Raw genomic sequence first — 23,269 nt, 5'->3', positions numbered from 1 at the left:
GGCTCACGATGTAATCTTCTGTTCCCATAACCATTAATGTCATCATACCTTCACTCGCAAAGGTTTCTCTCACGTGGAGCCTGTATGAGACACTGCATCTCAATACAGGCCCCAGACGGTTACATTACTGCTCTTTACAGGCGTGGGACAGCTCTCTTTCCTGGTGCCAAAGAGACAAATGCATAGTGGACACCTGGGACACTGCGCCCATACACAGACAACAGAAACAAGGACACAGAGTCGCTGATGTGAAGCACTTCCTTATGGAACAGTTCCTAAACATAAGTGAGTGTGTAGAAATATGAGTGAATGTGTGAGTATGCATGAGTGAGTGAGTGAATGTGTGAGTATGCATGAGTGAGTGAGTGAATGTGTGAGTATGCATGAGTGAGTGAGTGAATGTGTGAGTATGCATGATTGAGTGAGTGAGTGAATGTGTGAGTATGCATGATTGAGTGAGTGAATGTGTGAGTATGCATGATTGAGTGAGTGAGTGAATGTGTGACTATGTGAGTGAGTGTGCAAGTGAGTGAATGAATAAGTGAGTAGGCATGTGAGAGTGAATGAACGTATGATTATGTATGTGTGAGTATATGAGTAGGTAGGTGAGTGAACATGTGACTACTATGGGAGTGTTAGTGAATGTGTGACTGTTAGTATGTTAGTGAGTATATAAGTGAGTGATAGTGTGAGCGACTTAGTATTTATGTGATGTAGTATGTATGTATGTGTGTGAGTGAATGAGTGAGAGAATGAATGAGTGTGAGTGAATATGTGCCTGTGTATGTGAATGAGTGTTCAAGTCGGTGAATACGTGAATGTGTGGGTATGAGTGAGTGAATGTGTGACTGTGAGTATGTGTTATGTTGGTGTGAGTGTTTATGTAGGTATGTGAGTGAGTGAATGTGTATGTGAGAGAGTGTGTAGTTATGTGAGTGAGTGAGTGAGTGAGTGAGTGAGTGAGTGAGTAACAAGCCATTTCCATGAGGTGCTTCACATCTGAAAATGTAACCGGGCGGAAGCTGATTCTTATAATAACTGATATAAACATACTGGAAAAACATACATATATTTAAACATAAAATACTTTGCACATTCAACATTTTATATATGCCACACTATGTTGAATTGCAAGTAACAAAAACACTAACAAGCAAGTTTGACTGTACAATTGAGGATGTGGTGCAAACTCTTGATGCAGTTACAGTGCCCCCTACTGGAACTTTTAAAAAGAAACATAACAGAATTTACTCCAGCACCTAAAAATTATTTGTTTTTAACATTACTACTTAGCAGTGGCACTCTGTAGCCATAGCAACAGCAGTAGTATCAATAGCAGCTGTAGGCTTAATAGTAGTATTAGTAGCATCAATAATACTAATAGTAGTCAGTAACAGTAGTAGCAGTAATTGCACTAATAGTATCAGCAGTGTTAGTAGCAGCAGTATAAGTAGTAATAGCAGTAAGTAATAATGTTACTAGTAGTATTATTAGTAGTTCAGTAGCAGTGGTAGAATTAGCACTACTAGTACCAGTGCTAGTACTAGTACTAGTACTGGTAGTAGGCCTAGTACAAGTACAGTGGCAGCAGTAGTAGTATTAGTAATAGCACTAGTAGTATCAGCAGTGTTAGTACAATTTACTGCTATTACTGCCTACTATTACTATTATTGATGCTACTAATACTACTATTAGGCCTACAGCTGCTACTGATACTACTACTGCTCAACCAAGTCTCACACTTACTCATGATATAGTCACATATATAGGAGACTGCAATTTGTGACATAGTCGCATGTTTTCGACATTTTATGCGACAATATCAAAAATCATAAGTGAATGGGTAATTACCATAGAAACACTATGCAACAGTAACACGAAAACTCTTCCTCATTACAGTCATCACTCATAACATAGTAAAAGGCATAATGCAAATTACATAACATAGGTTCTTAAAGTATTTTATTATAATATTTATCCTAAGTAATGCTTATTATCTGTGTCCTACTTTAGCTTTAACTCTAACGAGAACATTTCTTTCACTTAACGTTTTTTTGACTAATTTTCAAAAGGTTAACACTGAAAAGGACATTTCTCTACCCGTTATTTGTGTCGATATTTTAGCAAATAATGAATTAGTAAGGTTATATTTTCCGTGAATAAAAATAAGACCGTGGTATTAAAGGATGGTAATGATGCCTTACTGAGGAATTGTTGTGTTACTGTCGCATAACACGGGACACTGAAATGACGGTTTGTATGGTAATTACCCATTCACTTACGATTGTGATATTGTCGCATAAAATGTCGAAAACATGCGACTATGTCACGAATTGCAGTCTCCTGTATATGTGACTATATGAACAAGTAGGTGTGAGACGGGGTTGTACTGCTGCTATGGCTACTACTAAGTAGTAATGTTACTACAGCTAGTACTACTTCTGCTGCTACTACTGATACAATTGCTACTGACAGTAGAAGTAGTACTAGCAGTCAGTAATAGTAGTTGTTCTAGCACTAGTAGCATCAGTGTTAGTAGCATCAGTGTTAGTAGCAGCAGTAGAAATAGTACTAGTAGTAGCACTCAGTAACAGTAGTACTAGTATTAGGCCTAGTACAAGTAGTATAGTAGTAGCAGTAGTAGTAATAATAGCACTAATACCAGCAGTTTTAGTAGCAGCAGTAGAAGTAGTACTAGCAGTAGTTTAGTAGTAGCACTCAGTAATAGTAGCAGTAGTATTATACGTAGTATATTTAGGGTGACCAGATGTCCTCTTTTACCCGGACATGTCCTCTTTTATAGACTTTCACAATTGAATTTCACAAACGTGCTCGATTTTGTTTTTCTAGAGCTTACATAGAATTTTGAGAAGCGTGTCCGCCCTCCCCTACTCCGATTGGTTCGCTTGAGTGAGAAGGGGGCGTGGTGAAGTAGCCTAAAATCTTCTGATTGGACGGTCTGACTGTAGAGCTACCTATATCGGTCGATAACCTTCTCTGTAAACATTTAATTGGTCAGTCTGCACGTCAGTAGTCCTTGTTTACGTCAGACAAAGCTCATGTACCTACCCTCATCTCGAGTAGCTATGCCAAAACGTAAATGTAAGTTCTCAGATGAATTAAAAATGAAATTCCCATGTTTTCCCATGTGTAGCACATAAAGGTGTAAAGGACCTAAAAGCACACATAGGTTCAGCTAAACATACAACGGCATGAGATGCGTCCTCTTTTTCACCATTTCAGATGTGGTCAAGTATAGTAGTAGCAGCAGTAGTAATATCACTAGTAGCAGCAAAGTAGTACTAGCAGTAGTTTAGTACTAGTGGTAGCAGTCTGCAATAGGAGCAACAGAATATCAGTAATAATATCAGTAGCAGTATTAATATTAGCTACGTATATTAGGTATGATATGCTTATATTGTGAGACATTTTCTCATTATTTTGACTTATTAATATCTTTATACTTTAGGTCTACTTTACTAATGCCCCATATTTCTGAGAACTACAAAATATTTACTGAACAGCATGGTATAGTTTCAGTAGAAAAAGTTTAAAATTGTTGATACATTTTAGTTTGGTTCATTTAGCCGCACGCCCGTCTGTTTTTATCCCCACCATTAGAGAAGGGAACGAAAAAGGTGTGCACTTCGAGAAAGACTTTAGGGCGTGCGGTTGGAAATGGGACAGGAACCCTGGCTGTGTCAGCGCTGCTCTGATTGGCTGATGGAGACGCCGGCGGTGACGTGTTTCGGATTAAATGAACAACGTCCGCTGACGCTTTTTGAACGGGTGGCGGTTGGAGGCTTTTCTGTTTTTCTGGTGTTTGCTTTACTAGTTCAGACTCAACAGTTTGTAAACGTTAGGTTTTCTTTTTAATTGCAGTCTTAAAGTGTGTACTACAGTGAGGCAGAATGGAGCCGGCCGCGGCGAAGCTTCTTATTGGACTCGCTGTTAAAATCAGCCGAAGCGACGGTAAGAGAAATGAAGAGGAGTGAAGGTTAACGGTAACGGTGGGTGATTGAGGAGGAATGGACGGGTCGCCTGACATTACATTTGTGGTTAGAGTGAGTTTAGCCACTTAAAACGTGTCTTTAAAGCGTTGCTGAACATGTACATTTTAAAAATAGGTTCCTGGGGCACGTTTGTGTTGCTGAAGGTGCTGGTTTTACTGTGTGTTGCTTTGAAAGTCCAATAGTCCACAGGGGACTTTGCCAAGGACTAGCAGTGGCTTATAGTCTTTCATAACTACAATGTTTTCATTTTTACCCCGTAATATTCAACTAAATAACCACGGAAAGTCTTCTGTCTTATTTCTAGGACCATTCCTGACGTGTTAGGGTCCACACATTTGTTGCTCAATGGAACCCTGCCCCTAACACTGAATATATCATAATATATTTACACCTGAAGATTCCCATTAATATTCATGAAATAACGTCATCATTCTGTCAAACTCCTCTATTTGTTGTGAAAGTGTAAAGTGATAAATCCGAGAAATCATTCCTCCATTTTCTCAGCTGATCATACAGGAAGTCTTTATAGTTCTACAATTACAGGCTGTAGGCTGTTGCTCTGCATACTTTCTTTTCCCCCTTTCCCTCTGTTCCTCAGCGCTCAGGACCCCCACAGAGCAGGTGTGATGTGGTGGTGGATCATTCTCAGCGCTGCAGTGACACTGACGTGGTGGTGGTGTGTTAGTGTGTGTTGTGCTGGTGTAGAGTGGATCAGACACAGCAGTGCTGCTGGAGTTTTTAAACCCTGTGTCCACTCTCTGTCCACTCTGTGAGACACTCCTCCCTCGTTGGTCCACCTTGTAGATGTAGAGTCAGAGACAGTAGCTCATCTGTCGCTGCACAGTGTGTGTCGCCCGTCCTCTAGTCCTTCATCAGTGACACAGGACGCTGTCCTGGTCAGCACCGTTGGCCTATAAAACGAGGTCCATTACACAGCCATGCCATTAGTTCAGTGTTTCTGCCAGAGCTCATCATGTGGCAGTATTTTGTACATAAAGCAGTTCAGCATACAGGTGCATTTCAATAAACTGGAATGTCATCAAAAATTTATTTATTTCAATAATTCGATTCAAAAAGAGTGATGGAGAGCGATTACAAACAGAGTGATCTATTTCAAGTGGGTTTTTTTAATGTTGATGATTATGGCTTACAGCCAATGAAAACCCAAAAGTTGTTCAATCATTCATTCATCCATTTATTCATTCATTGTCAGTAAACATATTATCCAGTTCAGGGTCGCGGTGGGTACAGAGCCTACCTGGAATCACTGGAAATCACTTTCCCCACTCGCACCTACGCCAGTCCTCAGACAGTCACCCGGAGGAAACCCACGCAGACACAGGGAGAGCACACCACACTCCTCACAGACAGTCACCCAGAGGAAACCCACGCAGACACAGAGAGAACACACCACACTCCTCACAGACAGTCACCCGGAGGAAACCCACGCAGACACAGGGAGAGCACACCACACTCCTCACAGACAGTCACCCGGAGGAAACCCACGCAGACACAGAGAGAACACACCACACTCCTCACAGACAGTCACCCGGAGGAAACCCACGCAGACACAGGGAGAACACACCACACTCCTCACAGACAGTCACCCAGAGGAAACCCACGCAGACACAGAGAGAACACACCACACTCCTCACAGACAGTCACCCGGAGGAAACCCACGCAGACACAGGGAGAGCACACCACACTCCTCACAGACAGTCACCCGGAGGAAACCCACGCAGACACAGAGAGAACACACCACACTCCTCACAGACAGTCACCCGGAGGAAACCCACGCAGACACAGGGAGAACACACCACACTCCTCACAGACAGTCACCCAGAGGAAACCCACGCAGACACAGGGAGAACACACCACACTCCTCACAGACAGTCACCCAGAGGAAACCCACGCAGACACAGGGAGAACACACCACACTCCTCACAGACAGTCGCCCAGAGGAAACCCACGCAGACACAGGGAGAACACACCACACTCCTCACAGACAGTCGCCCAGAGGAAACTCACGCAGACACAGGGAGAACACACCACACTCCTCACAGTCACCCAGAGGAAACCCACGCAGACACAGGGAGACCACACCACACTCCTCACAGACAGTCACCCGGAGCGGGACTCGAACCAACAACCTCCAGGTCCCTGATGCTGTGTGACAGCGACAACTACCTTCTGCACCACTGTGCCACGCAAAAGCCATGATCCCAGAAAATTAGAATAATCAGAATCACAAAACACATGCAAAGGTTTCCTAAGCCTTAAAAATCGTCCCTTTGTCTGGTTCAGTAGGTTACACAGTCATGGGGTTAGACTGTTGACTTATGTCCAGAAGGCAGTCATTATCATCATCCTGCTGTATTCAAGCATATTATTGAAAAGTTGATTTATACATTTGGGGGAGACTCCCCAGGAGTGGACTGTGGACTGCTGTTGGAGTCAGTGCTTTAGGAGCTACCACACACAGACGTACCCAAGACATGGGCCACAACTGTCGCATTCCTTTTGCCACTCATGACCCATAGACACCTCCAGAAGCGTCTTACCTGGTCCAAGGAGAAAAAGGACCAGAGTCCGGAGGAACAGGGCGGAGGCTCACAGTCCAAGCTGCTTGAGTCTAGTGTGACGTTTCCACAGTCAGTGATGGTTTGGGGAGCCGTGTCTTCTTCTGGTGTTGGTCCACTGTGTTATATCACGTCCAAAGTCAGCACAGCCATCTATCAGGACAGGTTTTATGGAGATGCAGATTTAATTTTCCAGCAGGACTTGGCACCTGTCCACACTGCCGAAAGTACCAGTACCTGCTGTAATTTAAAATGTCTATTCCTAATCAAGTCATTCAGTGTGTTTTAATATTTTACCAGGAAGCGAGTTCATTTTTAACCCTCTTTTGTTGAGTTTACTGGTGTCTGAACCTGTGTTCACAATGGAATACACATTACTCTCGTTAATTTGTTGTTTCTGTTTGTGTAAAGGGAGAGTGCACAGCGCGACAGTGAAAACAGCCAATGCTGCCAAGTCCACGGTGCATGTGGAATGGACCGAGAAAAATATGACCAAAGGAAAAGAGGTTTGCTTTTGTTAAATATGATGTTTAGAATGCTTTGTTCTCTTAGTGCCTCATAAATCTTAGTTTAGGACTTTACAGATTTATACAATACCTGTTTACTATCTCCAAGGAAGATATGCTAGTCATCTTCACTTATTTTAGGTCGTGTAGTTGGTAACACCACTGCCCTCCAGTTGGCAGGCTCAGGTTCGATGCCTAACTCAAACAAGCAACAAGCTACACGTTTTTTAAGTGCACAAGGTTCCTGAGTCAGTAGCGTGATTTTAAAAAGTCACTGTGGATAAGAACATCGCCACGTACCTTGAAATGTTTTGTCTCTGTCCTCTAGATTGATCTAACGGAGATCTGTCAACTCAATGCAGATCTGGTCCAGTACCTGCAGCCACAGAGTCAAGTGATCTCTCTGCCTGGTTCAGCTCCAAGTTCTGGACACGCAGAGAAAGTAAGAGACTTAATGTTCCAGAGTTCCTAATGGCTAATATTCTAGTCTATGTTTATATACATATATAGCACATAAAGGACATGAATAACGAGACATTAGATTGGGGCTCTAGGGGAACACAAGCGTCATGAACTCTGGGCAAAAAAAAACAAAAAAAAAACAATTTAGTACCTGGAACCATGTTTTTAAAAATGTCCGGATATGTATGGACAGGGCCTGAGTGAGCGCAGAACGTCCAGAAAATACACAGCACTAAGAAGATAACTTTGGGCGCTTGGGTGTTAACCTCAAAGTTGCACTGTTAATGACATTACCTTACAGGCATTTTTGCTTACTGACTGACTCGGTCCTAATGTTGGAAATGCACCTGCACGAGTAAGAATGCCATTTCACATTCTGCTGTTAGTTCAGCCATATTTCACAAGGTGGCTCTTCTACACCGTCTGCTGTTAGTTCAGCGCTTTTCCAGCAATGAGGAAATGGAACGTGTTTTTAAAACTAGATTGGAACCATTCGGCACGTTTCCACTGACACAAGCTGGTTCATGAACCAGAAAACAATTGTTCGCTGCTGGAACCAAAGAACAGTAGGTTCTTCAGCGCGGACCTTGGCTTTGTCCGTGGGTGTGTCGAGTTTCATGAGGTCGTCACCTGGAAAGGATTTCAGTGAACAGCTGTGGCCTCGTCGAGTTAATTTATAGAACAGCTCGCCGCCTTAATGTGTCTGAGACCATAACTTGGGTTGTGCAGAGGTAGGGGCTGGGGCACAGTTCTATACAGTGAACAGGCCTGTTCCACCAGTGACTTATGAGATGTGTCCAAACGTTTGATGGGTACCGTACATTGGGCGGTGCCTCATCTTACAGCAAGATAATGATCCCAAACACACTGGTAAGGCTTCGATAAAAGCCAGGTTCTTGAGTGGGTGTGTTCATGACGCCTTATTGGTTTGATTTGAAATCTTTAACTCAAGGAACAATCTTTATTTTGCCAAATCTTGTGTAGGACCTCACATTGTTTTTAATAATTTACCCATTAAATATCAATATGCAACATATGTCCAAATGCACCTCTAACACATTGAGGTTACTTGAGAACTGATCAACCAACGTGTAAACATGCATTGAATTTATGTCCTCATGATTTGAAGGCCATCAGAGCCTCTCCATTTCTATATTAATACCCTTAATTTCATCGTCTGCATATTTTGTTCCATGTAGTTTACTCATCATTGGTTACGTTCAGGATTGTAGCCATTGTGTGTCTTACCTATTGTCTTTCAGAAATCAGAGCTTCCTTCAAAGACTTCGAAGATCCCAGCACCTTCAGATCGTAAGTGATCTTCTGCTTTTGAATGTTTGCCAGTCATTTTTCCAGACAAAGCTGTGTTGTTTTTTGTATATAGCTTCATAATGTTACTGTGTGTTTCCTGTTTGAAGCTGTCCCTCCAGTCGGTCCTTCTGACGAAGCAGGTTTGCATGCAATGCATGTTTTATTTCTGCTTTATCAGTGCACTCTCTCTAACGGGGCTTTTACAACCCAAATATGGATCATTAGTCTTGGCGCTGGTGCTCTTTCCACACTCTCCTTCAGGCTGCCTCTCTGTCACACAGTGAACTGTTAATGAATGTGATTCATAAAGCCTCTGCATAAGTCTCTATGGTGAAATCCAGGTCTGGAGACTGATTTGACATCAGTCAAAAACATGTTGATTAAAATCAATGCTTTCCTAATGAAGTCACAGGCTTTATAGACTTTGTTCACACTGCAGTGATTATTGAGACCCTCTGTCCTTATTTTGAGCTGTTAATGACCAAATCTGATTTTTGGTGAACCTGTAGACACATCTGCTGCTGTAACCAAGTTGATTGTGATGATAAAAGCTGCAAGTACGCTGAATGCTGTAAAGCAATAAGCCCCTCCCTTGAGTCATGACTTGAATGTTCAGAGATGGGGCTGGACAATAACTCAATATACATTACTTACAGCGTCTGTCACTGACGGTCATTACAGGACACTGCCGTTAGTTAATTGTACTCAATTTTAAAGTTAGTTTAAAAATATTAATGTTGACAAAGCCAAGTGTTTGTTGTTTTCAGTTCTTGCCAGTTTTTCTATGGCTCTTTTTTATTGTTTATGTCGATATCGTATTGAACAAAATTACCAAATATATTGTGATATAAATTTACATCGTCCAGCTCTATTCAGAGATCAGATCTGTTGAAGCTGTAGACATGAGCTCAAATCTAATTCTTGAATGTGGTTTGGGGGAATAGTTAAGTTTGAAGTGGCTTGACTTGAATCTTTTTCCTCAGTGAATCATAGTTCAGTGGCCGTAGCCCATAAGAGCCCAGGGTGATGTGTCACAAAGCCTTTATAACGCCTGGAAAGTTCCTCACACAGCTCTACGCTTAACTTAAGTTAGGTATGCACCGATCCGATACTAGCATCGGGTATTGGCCCATTACTAACAAAATTAGCTGGATTGGATTTTGAATGAGGACAAGGACTTTTAATTGAAATGACATATACAGGAAGTGGAAACGTGATGACGCCCAGCTGAGTCACATGACAACATATACTACGCATGTGAAATATTAAAAAATGAATCATCTGTGACCGGCATTGGTCAAACCTCACAGCAGTGTTCTCCCCCTGTGTAAACAGCCCCTGTTCAGAACGCCCGCTTTCAGCACCTGTTCCTTTAAATGATAATGAGCCGCTCGCTGTTCACCCCGACCCCGAGCGCACAGCAGTGAGGAGCGAGGAGCAGAAGCTCTGGTTTTTAGCCGTTTTCACTCTGTTCTCTTTCTTCTCCGTTTTTACTCAGTGCTCTTATTTCTCCGCGCTCGTTGTCCGTTTTGCTGCGTTTAAACACGTGGTTTCACTCTCACATTAAACAGATGTCCAGTGCTGTGATTGGAGAGACTCAGACTAGGGGGCGGGGCACTTAGTCTCAGAATGACTAGTTTACCCCATGTTTTCAGACTTGGGCAGCGCACAAGGAAATTACTGGGTGCTCTTGTTTCACACTGTGTGGGCTCCAGATCTATATAAATATGTGCATGTGTTGAACGAAGGATCTATTTCATAATTTATTCCCCTATTTATTTATTTATTTTTAAATCAAATCAATCCTCTGAACAGGATCTTTCTCTCTTTCCTCGTTGTATAATACATCCTACAGGTGCCAGAAGGATGACCACCAGGCAGACGTGTCTGTTTCGCCCTCCCGCTCTTCCGTCTGTTGCCGCTGCTGAAGATGCCTCCAGTCTGGAAGTGCCATCCTTCACCATTCCCAAAACCTTAGGTAAGTGCCGCAGCTTTGTCAGACTTTTGATTTGGGGATATTGGGTCAACCACATCAACTGATAATGAGATTCCCGTTTTCCTTAGTCTAGATATGAGATATCTGTATAGGAAGGCAAGTGGGTATTTCGAGTCACTGTTTGTGGGGTGTGCTGGGTGTTCTTCCTCTGTCTGTGTGGGTTTCCTCCAGGTGCTAACACCAGTAGGTAGGTTTGGCTGTGTGAAATTGTCCATAGATGTGTCTGTGAGAGAGATGCCCTGTGATAGACTGGTGCACTCAGTGACTCCTGATCTGGGATTATGAATGAAGGGGTGAATAATAAAAGCCGTATAAGTAACACATTTAAATTTCCAAACACAGGGAAGGAGTGGTGTGACTGCTTTGTTGGGGATTGCTTTTATATAATGTGGTGTATGAAGATTCCTTCCTGAATATTGATAAAGATGACACCTTTTTGAGAGAAAGTGTTTCTAAAATCCTCTAATCACCCCCAAATTTAACAGGACTGCCGAGTTATCAAAGGAGACAAGCTGCCAAACCCCCTTCCCCTCTGCTGCCTGCCATCGAAGCCGTGTCTGAGAGCGAGGCCTCAAAATGCGCCCCTGTGGCTCCAGCCAGTAAGTGAACACTACCCTGAGATTTTACTTTGCTGCTCTTTGAGTGTTCCTTTACATAAATGCTCAGTAAATGCAGACATTCTTGATGTCATGAAACAGCTGTTATACTGACACCTAGTGGTGAGAGATTGCAAGGGCGTAGTATTAGCATGGACGGAGGTGACGGGTCCCCACCGGAATACAGTGATTATTGAATTGTCCCCACCAATGATTAGATGCCCTCTAGAAGGAAAAGGGTGGTGGGGGGGGGGACAATCTGTCAACGTCTCATTAACCTGGAGGTGTAGAAAGTGTTAAACCACGTTCTCTACTCGAGTCCTTCCTCCCTGTGACACACAGTCAGTGTGATTGGCTCTGCCTTTTCCTGCTGTCATCAAAGAAACATAGAAAAATATATAAAAAGCGTGATCACTGTAATAAAACCAGAGGCATTTTGCTTAAGAGGCAATTACAGATAAAATAACAATACGTCAGCTGTACCCCAGAACAAACAACAATTAAATATATGAATTAAATTGTATGACATTTATGCTAGTTATGTGTTTATGTGGAAAGTCAGGGGTCTGTGTGATTCAGTGGAGTCCTGGTCATTTCTGTATTGTTGCACTGTGTTATGGAGTGGCTGTAATCTTTAACATTGACACCTGTGTTTTAACTTCAGATTCACGTCTTTCACGAGTTCCAGAGGTGAACAAAGGCCCAACCAAAAGACAATCCATTTCAATGAAAAACCCAGAGACTCAGACCAAGAAAGGAAAGGTATGGGGTTCATCTGAAGAAAGCGTTGGCGAAGAGTGGTGTGGGTTTTACTCACCTCAGTGTTTTTGTTTGTTTTCTGTCGCTAGTTTGGCGATATGAACCGACCCAACAAGCAGTTTTACCAGATGATCGAAGAGTATCGGGAGACTGTGGAGAGAGTTCCCATGTCTTTGTCTGATCCAGTAGGTTAACCTGCAGAACGGCTGCGCTCTGAGCATTCAGAACAACAGCTGTAGGAAACATTACATATGAATACAATGTGTTTGTTATTGTTATTTATTTATTCTTTGAATATGAAGTCGATTTTTATGCCTTGGTTCCACGGTTCTGTTCATGTCACAACACCCACTGGGCCTTACACAAACCTTAATGAAATTTAGATATTTCTTTTGGTTTTCTTAAGGTTGAACTTCACAAAATCTGTGTGTGTGTACGCAAGCGACCTCTAAATAAAAAAGGTAGGAAGCTGTTATCATTGAAACTCAGTGGACCATGTTGTTAAGGCATATTATATAATACATAAATACTTACAGTCATATAACCGCTACAGTACACTCCCCAGAACAAACAAGAAACATGACATCACGATCAAACAAACCTATTGACTGTGTTATTATTTATATTTTTAAACTGATGACAGCGCCCTCTAGTGAACATCAGTCAGTGATAAATAATGTGTATTGAAAATATGCTTAAAATCATATGATTGTTAATGAAACCTTTATCATTTTTATATCGTTATTTATTTTGATATTGAATTATAATCCAGCTCTAAATGCATATGAATAAACTCCCAATTATCATTTTTCTGAATTATTTACTTTGTCTGTTGTTCAGAGATTTCTAAGAAGGAGATCGATGTGGTCACTGTCCCTGGAAACGGAGTTCTCCTCTTCCATGAGCCCAAGCAGAAAGTGGACCTCACCAAGTACCTGGAAAACCAGCTGTTTCATTTTGATTACTCCTTTGACGAGGACACAACCAATGACTTGGTTTATAGGTGAGAGACGTTTGAATGCGGTTACGCTGTCAGAAGGTTTGTGGACAGTCTCAAGTCACCCAACGTCAAACAAGGGGCCTGTGAGTTACGATGATGGAATGCCTTTAGAATTGTTCAGTTACATCCTCAGTGTAGAGGCTGTTACTGCAGCAAAAGACACACAAACTCCTTAATAGCCTTCGTTTCTGGAGAAATGTTGAATAAGCACATGTCCATAAATATTTGAGCTAAAGAGTTGGAGTAGGTTCACTGTTTGTTACTGAAACATCAGCATCAGTGAATATGAAAGATGTAGGTTTGGTTGCAGTAGAGGTTTAGTAGAATACAGACTAATATATATATATATATATATATATACACACACACATAATGAGGCTGTTGAACAATGCTCAGCAGTGTAAAAACACGTCCATTGGAGCTGCTATGAAAGTCATGTTTATGGTATTAATAATGCATATACAGTGGAACCTCTACCTACGAACTTGATCCGTTCCGTGACCCGGTTCGTAAGTGGAAAAGTTCGTTTCTCGAGTCAATTTTCCCCATTTAAAATAATGGAAAAGCAATTAATGCGTTCCAGCCCCCGCCCCGAAAGTCACCCTTTTTACACTGATATATGTTTACAACACTCTCAAATTAGTAAAAAAAAATACATGTAGCGTTACTAAAAATAAAAGAGAAATACAGTGGAAACAGTAATAAAAAAGAAATAATAAAGTTGTAAGTGGTTACACATCGCTACCTTGAAGATGTGACGACTGGCTGGAGGAGTAACACAGGCACTGGCTGTATGACGGGAGGTGGGGGGTGGGGGGGGTGGAATAACGGAGAGTAGGCGGTGAATGTGGGGAGACGAAGCGTAGATACGGCTTAACTTAGCACGAATTTCCATGTCTGCTATTTACACTAATGCTAAATTGCTAAAGCTACAATTTGCTAATCTTAAAAGCTCACTCAAGTCTGGGGGGCGCTGGGAGACTCGCCTATTGGGGTCAGTGGCCATTTCCAGACGCCGGCTCGGTGGAGGCTCGGGTTCGTTGGTGGAGGCAAAAAATATTCAAATGCCCAGTTCATATCTTGGAAAGTTCGTTAGTAGAGGTTCCACTGTACATGTATACCAAATGTTTATGCAGCAACATGTTGCTCGTTTACAGAAGCTACTGTTGCATATTACTACTTTTACTGATGTTGCCCTCGTATTGCATGTTTTTACAACTTTTTTTCTGCTGTCTTTTAGAAATGGGCAGGATGTGCGGACTGTATAATATTCATATTAAGTACATTTTTAGTCTTGGAGTTGGCAAACTCATGATTCTAGCTGCAGCTGTTTTTGTCTGAAGCATTGTTGATAAGCTAAGGCACTTCGATTGATCTATGTGATGTTTCTTATTTCCAGGTTCACGGCCAAACCGCTGGTCAAGACCATTTTCGAGGGTGGTAGAGCGACATGCTTTGCGTATGGACAGACGGGGAGTGGGAAGACTCATGTATGTATACTGTTTTATATCTAAAGAATTAAAAATGTACAAATGATTTAGGGTTCTTTTTATTTATCCCCTCTCTCTATAGACAATGGGTGGAGACTTCTCAGGCAAAGCCCAAAACAGCGCTAAAGGAATCTATGCTTTTGCAGGTGATTTTCATTGTTGTTTGCCATTTCCTCACTTTTCCTAAATTAGTTCCACTATAAAGTGATGTAGGCGGCACAGTGGTGAAAGAGGTCGTTGCTGCCAGACAGCTCTGGGGTCTCTGGGTCCTGGTTCATGTTTCTGTGGAGTGTGTCCTTCTAGAGAGGATCAGTACCCACCCCAACACTTATCATGATGCAGCAGATGGAGAAAATTAATGAACTGTTTTGTGTGCAATTCACAGCACAGGATGTGTTCACTCTCCTGCAGCAGCGGAGATACGCTGAAATGGATCTGTGTCCATATGTGACTTTTTTTGAGATCTACAATGGCAAGGTATGTGGTCAGTGCAGGGGGTGGGAATGTTTAAAACACACATTACAGCATCTCTGATACAGCCAGACCACCAGGGGGCAGTGTGAAGACATTAAAAAGACTCGCTATAGATAAAAATTGTCCCTTTAATAACCACCTCAGCATACACCCTCTAGTGATAATCTACCTGTACAATATGGGCTTTAAAGCCAACCAGTCGATTGCCAGTCTGCAGGTCGGTTGAATTACAGCCTGGCTGCTTCAGTATCATTCTGCATCTGCAGTGGTTCCTGAGCTAGTTACGTAGGGACATATAATGCCGCGGTCACACAGGGTTCACGTCCACGACTTCAGACCCCCAGATTCATGTCCCTGACCAATAGTGCTGTCTCTGCCTTGTCTGAGCCACACAGCAGTGCTGAGGGTTTCGGTATCAAAATGGGAGATGATATACAAATATTTAATGTGGATTACAAATTACAACACAGCGAGTGTCACACTACACACTAGTGTTCTGTCAAAAAACATTGGGTAAGATATTTGGATAGGATAAAAGAAGCGTATCAGAAAATGCTCCCAACAGAAGCATGAGCAGGAGAGATGCACAGTCTAAACCCTGTATGAGGGGAAAGATGAGGTGATTAAATGTATTTACCATCGTAATTGTTCATAAATGTTATACTTGTTTTGCACATTTGATTCAGCATGAGCAGTTTTGGAACGCTGAAGCAAATAATATTTAACGCACCATGAAAACATTCAAAATGGTGGGTCTGAGCATGCACAGAGCTGCGGGGGATGGGTATCTAATGGTAGCACAGTTTGTCGGAACACCTGTTTAGCATTTACAGACTGTACAGTGTCAGGCATCTCACTGAGTGCCACTAAAGTCAACACTCAGCTGTACGTTAATGAAGTAAGAGAGTTTTGTTTTGTCTTTTTGGAGGTGATGGGACATAACAAATGTGTATTTTAAGCCTGGTATTTATTCTGGTAGATTTTTAATTTATCCAGATTTCAAAAAGTGATCTTGTGTAAAAAATGTTGGTGCCCACTGTGTACAGTTGTGTTCTTTAAGGGTACATTCTCTTCTCCAGGAGAGGTGATTATTTTTAAGCGTTCAGTATTAAACTGTGTGAAATATAAAAACAGTTTGAGTCCTGGAAATGAAATGGTGCGTATTAAATCAATGCATCTTAAAAATTGACAATTTGCTATAGAATATGGTACGGTTATGTTCCCTAACTCAAAGTACAGATGATGTGCCCTTGAGGTAACCACCACAGTGACAGTTTTTATACCGGGAGTGTACAGATTAATAGAAATGAACTCCAGTGTAGTGAGCTCTTTTTTTCTTTCCCTCAGGTTTTTGACTTGCTGAATAAGAAAGCTAAACTGCGGGTGCTAGAAGATGAGAACCAACAGGTCCAGGTTGTCGGCCTTCAGGAAATGCCTGTGGCGTCTGTTGATGACGTCATTAAAATGATCGAGAAGGGCAGTGCGTGCAGGTACAGCTTTCACGAGACACAGGTGACGATCTGGTTAAGACTTTCACCTGAATATACCCTTGAACAAGGCTAGAGCTCAGTCCTGGTCCTGGAGAGGGCCAAATATTCTAATGCTTCTGAAAGCCTCCAGTACCTGGATCAGGGGTGTTTGATTAGAGTTGGATCTAAACTTTTCGAGAATTAGGCAGCCCTGCTCTTAAACCAGTGAGATTTAGACTGGTTCCACAAGGTGTACGTACATCCCTGAAGTGGTTAATTGTTTGGGGGGGGGCTGTATTCACACAAACCCTAGGGACATAGGAGCAGTCATTGCACACAGCAGAGATCTGGGTTAATGTGTGATATTGCTCTGGTTCTGCTCCATAAGTAAGTAATATTGACTTATTTGTGCTGTAAATGGAACTGATTTCAACTGCATGAAAGTAAACCCAAACTGAACCTGATACAAAACTAAACAGCTCTCGGTATTTTATTATATTAAATTATCCTTTTTCTCTCTCTTCATCGTGTGACAGTGTGCACTGTTCAGCTGAGCTGAACTGCACAGTGCCAAAAACCCTTCACTCAACCCACGCACTCACTCAGATATGAGGCTCATGCAGCCTGACATTGCTTGCTCCCCCCATCCCACGGTAATATTATATGCTCTATTTTGAGACGTGGATACCGCCCTTGCCATCCCTACTTCCAGGCCCTTTTTTGTGTGTTATTTATTTATTTAATAGACAGCTAATATAAAACTGTGTTCTCTTTACCTGGATGGATTAGGATGCTTACATCCTCCTTTATCCTCAATGTTGTAGGACATCTGGCCAGACATTTGCCAATGCCAACTCTTCCCGGTCCCACGCCGTCCTGCAGGTGATCCTGAGAAGACGAAAGCAGCTGCATGGGAAGTTCTCTCTGGTCGACCTCGCAGGAAATGAGAGGGGGACAGATGTCAGCAGCAACGACCGGCAAACCATGGTGGAGACAGCAGAGATAAACCGCAGCCTCCTTGCTTTGAAGGTACGGCACATTTACGTGTAAGATTTGACATCTGTTTCTGCTTCCCACGTTAGCAGTTAACATGGTTTTTGTTCTGACAGAACCCTGTACTTATTAAATAAGTGCTTGATGTTTCTGAATTCTCAGGAGTGCATCCGATCTCTGGGACAGAACAGTGAGCACATCCCCTTCAGGATGAGTAAACTCACCCAGGTTCTCCGAGACTCCTTCATCGGCGAGAACTCCAGGACCTGTATGGTAACTACACGGGGCTGTTGAGGGGTTGGAGTTGGAGCACAGCAAGATTTCTCAAAGCAGGGCCTAGATCCCACATGGGTAGCTTGACTTAGAAATGTTTTTAAAGTTTTAGCACCGTTAACGTAAGCAGTTTGGGAAACCCTGGGCTAGATGAATCACATCTGTGCTCGCTCCTAACTCCCAGAACCAGGCTGGAGCTAAACTGTGGATGGCAACGTTGGCCTGAAGACTCTTGGCTTTACTGCCATTAGCAAGCTACTTTATTTTAACTGAACAACAGCCAAGAGCATTCTCTTTTTAAAACTAATGTTGATCATTTCTGTCACTTCTCTGGCTGCAGTGGTGGGTTTCCCAAAATGGGTTTTCCATCCACAGAGTTTGCTCATTTTCAAAATTCACAAAAGAATGGAATGAATGAATAAAAAAGGCCTGGCATTTGAAGGGATTTAAAACCCACAACAAAAGATTAAAAACTATGTGGTATGTTACTAAAGCCAAAATTGAAAAAGGTGGAGGAAAAACATTTCATGATGTTGATGGAAAGAGAGAGGGAGGCTTTAAATGGCTCTAAAAACAGTTCTGCTGAAAGTAACAACCAACTCAAATCTCTCCTCTTTGCTTGGTCCAATGCCAACCCTAATCCCCAGAGGCTGTTGGTCTTACTTGCATACCAAATAACCAGAATGATGTTTGAATGGTTGCCTTGTGAAGGACTGGCGCCCCCTCCAGGGTGTATTCCAGCCTTGTGCCCAATGATTCCAGGTAGACTCTGGACCCACTGTGATTCTGAACTGGATAAGGGTTACAGATAATGAATGAATGAATGGAAACCCAGCTAATGAAGAGAAGACTGATGGTTAAACTTGTCTTTCAGATTGCCATGATCTCACCTGGAATGAGCTCTTGTGACTACACACTGAATACACTACGTTACGCAGACAGGTACACGCCCACTTTTCTTTATAAAGAACGTCAGGATGTAAACGGAACTGATTGGCATCTTACTGCTTTTTGAGTGCATGCTGCATCGGGGTGTCTGGCACATAACAAGTAGTCCAATATGACTAGACAACTAGGAAAATAGTTCAGAGGCCCCCAACATGTCAGTGAGTCTTTGAACCAGTTTCTCTGACCACCCACTGCTGTGTCCTTTTTCATTTTGAGAAAGCCAAGCTTATAGCTTCAAATTCTCAAATTTATTGCTGAAGAATTACACATCACTGTGTCACCAGCTGAGTTTATCCTTGTGCTTCCTTCAGATAAAATAACAATAGCCATGTTTTAAAATTAACTCACAAGCCATGACATGTTTTAAATTGTAGACTCTGAATCTATTTGACAGGTGATGATTCAAACCTTTTATTGTGCTTCTAAGTTGGACCCCTGTTGCATTGCCTTGGGGCTCCCTCTAGTGAGTAGAAGTGGTCCCACACACTTTCGTCTGTGTCGCTCTGTTTGTGTCTGGCAGGGTGAAGGAGCTGAATGGAGTTTCTAAGGGAGTTGCACAAGAGAACACTAAACTAACAGAGGAGTCTGAGGAGGGCAACAGCTCTTTAGAGGAAGTAAGTGGCACATGGACCATACGGCGGATTTTCCCATTCACTGTCTCAATCCCTGCTGATAGACCTGAGCTTTAAACAGGACATATTCATATTCATGCATGTGCCCATTAACGTGTGGATCTGAAGCCCACCAACACACACACTGTGAAACAGAATAAAGATTGTGAATTAAACTTGTCATTAACACACAAACACATTTAACAAAACCAGTGTTAGATGTTTGATGCAAGCAGTGTAAACATTTAATGTCCAGCAGATATTGAGTTAATTCAGATCATTTGAGCAAAGATTTGTGATGTTTGTGGCAATGTTGGCAACAAAAAAATTAAATGTAGTTTGTACAAAGACCACCCCTTTAGAAACGTGATAAAACGAGACGTTCTGATTTATGCTTCGCTTCTGACGTAGCCTCGTCTGAGTCTGTCCAATCACAGCGCTGGACTCGTGTTTGTGAGAGCACAAAGACGAGGTTAAACGCAGCAAAACAGACACAACGAGCGCGGAGAAATAAGAGCACTGTGTAAAAACGGAGAAGAAAGAGAACAGAGTGAAAACGGCTAAAAACCAGAGCTTCTGCTCCTCGCTCCTCACCGCTGTGCGCTCGGGGTCGGGGTGAACACACGCACATGACTTTTGTACGAATTAAAAAACTGAAAAAGAGTTTGGAAACAAAACTCCAATATCTTCTTGAACAAAGTACGATCAAGAGACAAATGACGACAAAATTATTACAAGTGACATGCATCATGTCCCCTTTTAACAGAGAGCTTTTCAGATGGAGATATTCAGGACCTTCTCCTTTCCAGCATCAGAATCCATGGCTTTAGGCCTCACAGAATCTGAACTGAAACAGCACACAGGAAATGATTACACCGTTCAGTACGACTGACATAAACGCGCATGATCCTCTGTCAAGGCTTGTACCAATAAGCATCCGCTGTAGTAACGCTTTCCAAGATGAAGCAGTCCTTATAACAAACCCTTGTTGGAATAAGTCTTTATAGATGTGATTGTTGATCATATAAAAGGATGCCTTTGAAAGCCTTATGAGTGCGTTTCCAGTCTCGTGTTACACTAGTCCACTGTGCCTTTTTGACGAGCTGTTAGTGAAAGACTTGGACCAAGCTGTTTCTGTGTTTCAGGAGTGTGTTCAAACAGACCTCGAGGAAGTGGCCCACATTTCTGAAGTGGAGGAGAGGTTCTATGAAGACCTGCAGGTGTGGTTTTTGACTCTCTCCTAAATGGTGTCTGCTCACACAAAAGCAGAGCTGTGTTATTATTTACACATTACTCAGTGCTGGCCTGAATAATTTTGTTGTTGGTGGTGGTTTGTTATTTTTCCCTTACCCCCCTCCTCTTGGCTTAGGACTCTGCTTTCACATAGAAACATACCAGCAGCGTTACACGTCAACAACTCATTTAACACTCTTACGATTATGAGGTTACTCTTGCACTTTCAGAGCTACCAGTGTTTTATCAAGAATGGAATGTTCTGCCAAAAAGTGCATGGCATTTGCCAATTTATTTACAATTTTTGTAATTTATTGCCAGTTTACCGTGACCTTTACAATTACAGAGTGATTTTCTCCACCCACAATGCACTTTATGTTCTTTGGGACATTAGGGTGTGGCCTCAACCTCCACCAGCTACTGGGTAGAGAGGAGATGAGCAGGCCAGATTAGTTGAAAAAGGGAGGGGGGGGTGTTGGGATCCACACAGACCACAGGGACAGCACCCCCTATTGGCAAAAATCATCACCACTTTCAGCAGCCTCCCAAGCTTTCCTAGGAGGTCGTCTCCTATCCAAATACAGGCCCTCCCCAGCTTCAGAGCCTCCGTGGATCTGTATGTTCTGATGTTCAGGTGCTTTTGGCTGCTGGTTTGCTGGAAAACGAAGCCCACGGTCAGATGCAAGTGTTTAATGAAATGATCTACCTACTTTCTTCCAGGGCGCCAGTGAAATTGCCAGAGCCATGGAGCACTCCTCATACGACGTTGTAAGTGGTCTTCCGGAGATCGAGGAGTACATGGAGAAGCTGCAAGGTAACGACACTGAATCTAGAACCTTGTGTTTGAGTTCTGATAGAAAGCCGATCTGATATCTGATGAAGCTTTTTTTTTTTTTGTGATGGTCTGTGATATAGGATCCTACAAAGCTCTGAGAGCTGCTATCGAGGCACTGAGGACCAACCTGCCGTAACCCACAGATGGAGTGCAAACCAAATCATGTAGTTTGGTTTTAAGGAGGCGTGTCTAACACGTTTCCTCTCTTAACCCCCGCCATAAAACAAATCCCATTTATGTGTCTTTACTGTGTGTCCAGATTGTCTGTTTATAACCTGTTGTGTAAACCTTTTTATTCACAAAATAAATGTTTACTTCTAACAGCTTGAATGGTATTTTGTTTGTTGCCAGGCTTAGAAGAGGAGTTATCTTGGACTGACTGAATGTTGAAAGGCACACGTGCAAGTAGGAACAGCCGTATTTCACAGAGAGAGATTAAGGTGGTGCTACTACACTGTCTATTGTTGGTTCAGCCATATTTCACATTCCAGTTACTGAACTAAGTTTGGACCCATTCGGCATGTTTCCACTGACAATTTTTCTGGTTCACGAACCAGTTTAACTCCTGGCTGGAACCAAACAACAGTAGGTTCTTCAGCGCAAACTGTGGCTGAATAATAGGAAATAAGACAAGAACACGCTCCATTTCATCACGACACCATGTGCGTTTGTGTGTGTTTCTGGGGCTGTGTTTGGCGTGACACCATATGCGTTGGTTAGTTCACACACTCAGCACGATGACTCCAAACTCACCAACATTTACACAGTATTATATCTCACAGACAGAGGAGGACTGTTGAATTTGTCTTATTTCGTGTCTTTGTGGTGGGGAGAAGTTTTGTGGTGTTAGTGTGTTTATAAACTCCATAGAGCTGCACACAGCCTCTTTAAACATCACATAAATAAGTAACTGTAATCCTTAAAATCAACAGAATGTCTTTGGTGGTACATCTAGTATTTATTTTTAAATAAAATGAATCAGAAAATCACTGGTGTTATATTTTATGAACAAAACAGTGCTCCTTTTTTCATTTCTGCATTTAGTCCTGCCCTCTGTTTTCTTTAAAACACAATCTCAGAGTAAACAAAAACATTGATATGAAGCGCCAAAGTTTCTCCAGACCTTCCAATGACAAGGGGATGTATTTTGGACATTTCCTCTTTTTTAAAATCCCAGAAACACCTCTGTGACAGTGGCTCTGTGGCGGTCTGGTGAAACTTTGCTCTTGTGTTTTCTTCAGCTGAGCTTTTCCCAGTTTGAAGTCTGTCCTCGTTCTGACCAAATACAGACCAGGGTTTAGTCTCCTGTAGGAAATGCTTGTGTACTTTGTTTTACTTCGGTTTGCTGACCTTACTCCCGTTTTTTCTGTAGAGTGCACTGCTCCCCCTACTGGTCAAACACTGGTGTTAATAGAAAGGCAAGTGGAGACAATTATTAGTGCCATAAACTGAGTGTATTCATTGTTTAGGGAGGAGGGCAGATAAAAAAGCAGATAATCCAGCTCCTTAGCCCCTGAAGTGCGTTCACAGCGTTACATCTACCTTCTCTAAATGTCAGTGAAATGCCAGACGATTTCTGATAAAGTTTTAAAGGAAACGTGAGCTCAGTCTTTTAACCTTCACCTGTCAGGGTCAAGTTTTTAAGCGGTGTTTTAGGAGCCTTGCAAAGTTTGAATTATTTATGTGGGTCGCTTTTCTAAATGGAACTGTTCAGAACGACT

The 23,269-nt window shown here is 42.3% G+C and overlaps 1 protein-coding gene across 2 annotated transcripts; it reads left to right on the top strand.

Annotated features, from left to right (window-relative positions):
• The first annotated feature begins 3,766 nt into the window (after positions 1-3,766).
• On the top strand, positions 3,767-21,856 carry kif2c (kinesin family member 2C). 2 transcript variants are annotated; one of them, XM_066681285.1, is made up of 22 exons: positions 3,767-3,972; positions 7,004-7,098; positions 7,427-7,540; positions 8,823-8,871; positions 8,979-9,011; positions 10,727-10,849; positions 11,353-11,466; positions 12,128-12,225; positions 12,312-12,407; positions 12,629-12,683; positions 13,063-13,225; positions 14,622-14,712; positions 14,795-14,858; positions 15,098-15,189; positions 16,534-16,676; positions 17,480-17,684; positions 17,811-17,921; positions 18,796-18,863; positions 19,390-19,483; positions 20,626-20,700; positions 21,434-21,527; positions 21,629-21,856. In XM_066681285.1, exons 1-22 carry the CDS (start codon positions 3,912-3,914, stop codon positions 21,682-21,684), a joined length of 2,094 nt encoding a protein of 697 aa, XP_066537382.1. In that variant the 5' UTR covers positions 3,767-3,911; the 3' UTR covers positions 21,685-21,856. The 2 variants fall into 2 exon arrangements, with proteins under 2 accessions (XP_066537382.1, XP_066537383.1); XM_066681286.1 differs by lacking the exon at positions 8,979-9,011.
• Positions 21,857-23,269: the final 1,413 nt, after the last annotated feature.

The sequence above is a fragment of the Hoplias malabaricus genome, chromosome 9 (genome assembly GCF_029633855.1).
Source record: "Hoplias malabaricus isolate fHopMal1 chromosome 9, fHopMal1.hap1, whole genome shotgun sequence".
Taxonomy (NCBI): Eukaryota; Metazoa; Chordata; class Actinopteri; order Characiformes; family Erythrinidae; genus Hoplias; species Hoplias malabaricus.
The sequence above is the reverse complement of the archived record's forward strand: the minus strand, read 5'-3'. Positions and strand labels throughout refer to the sequence as shown.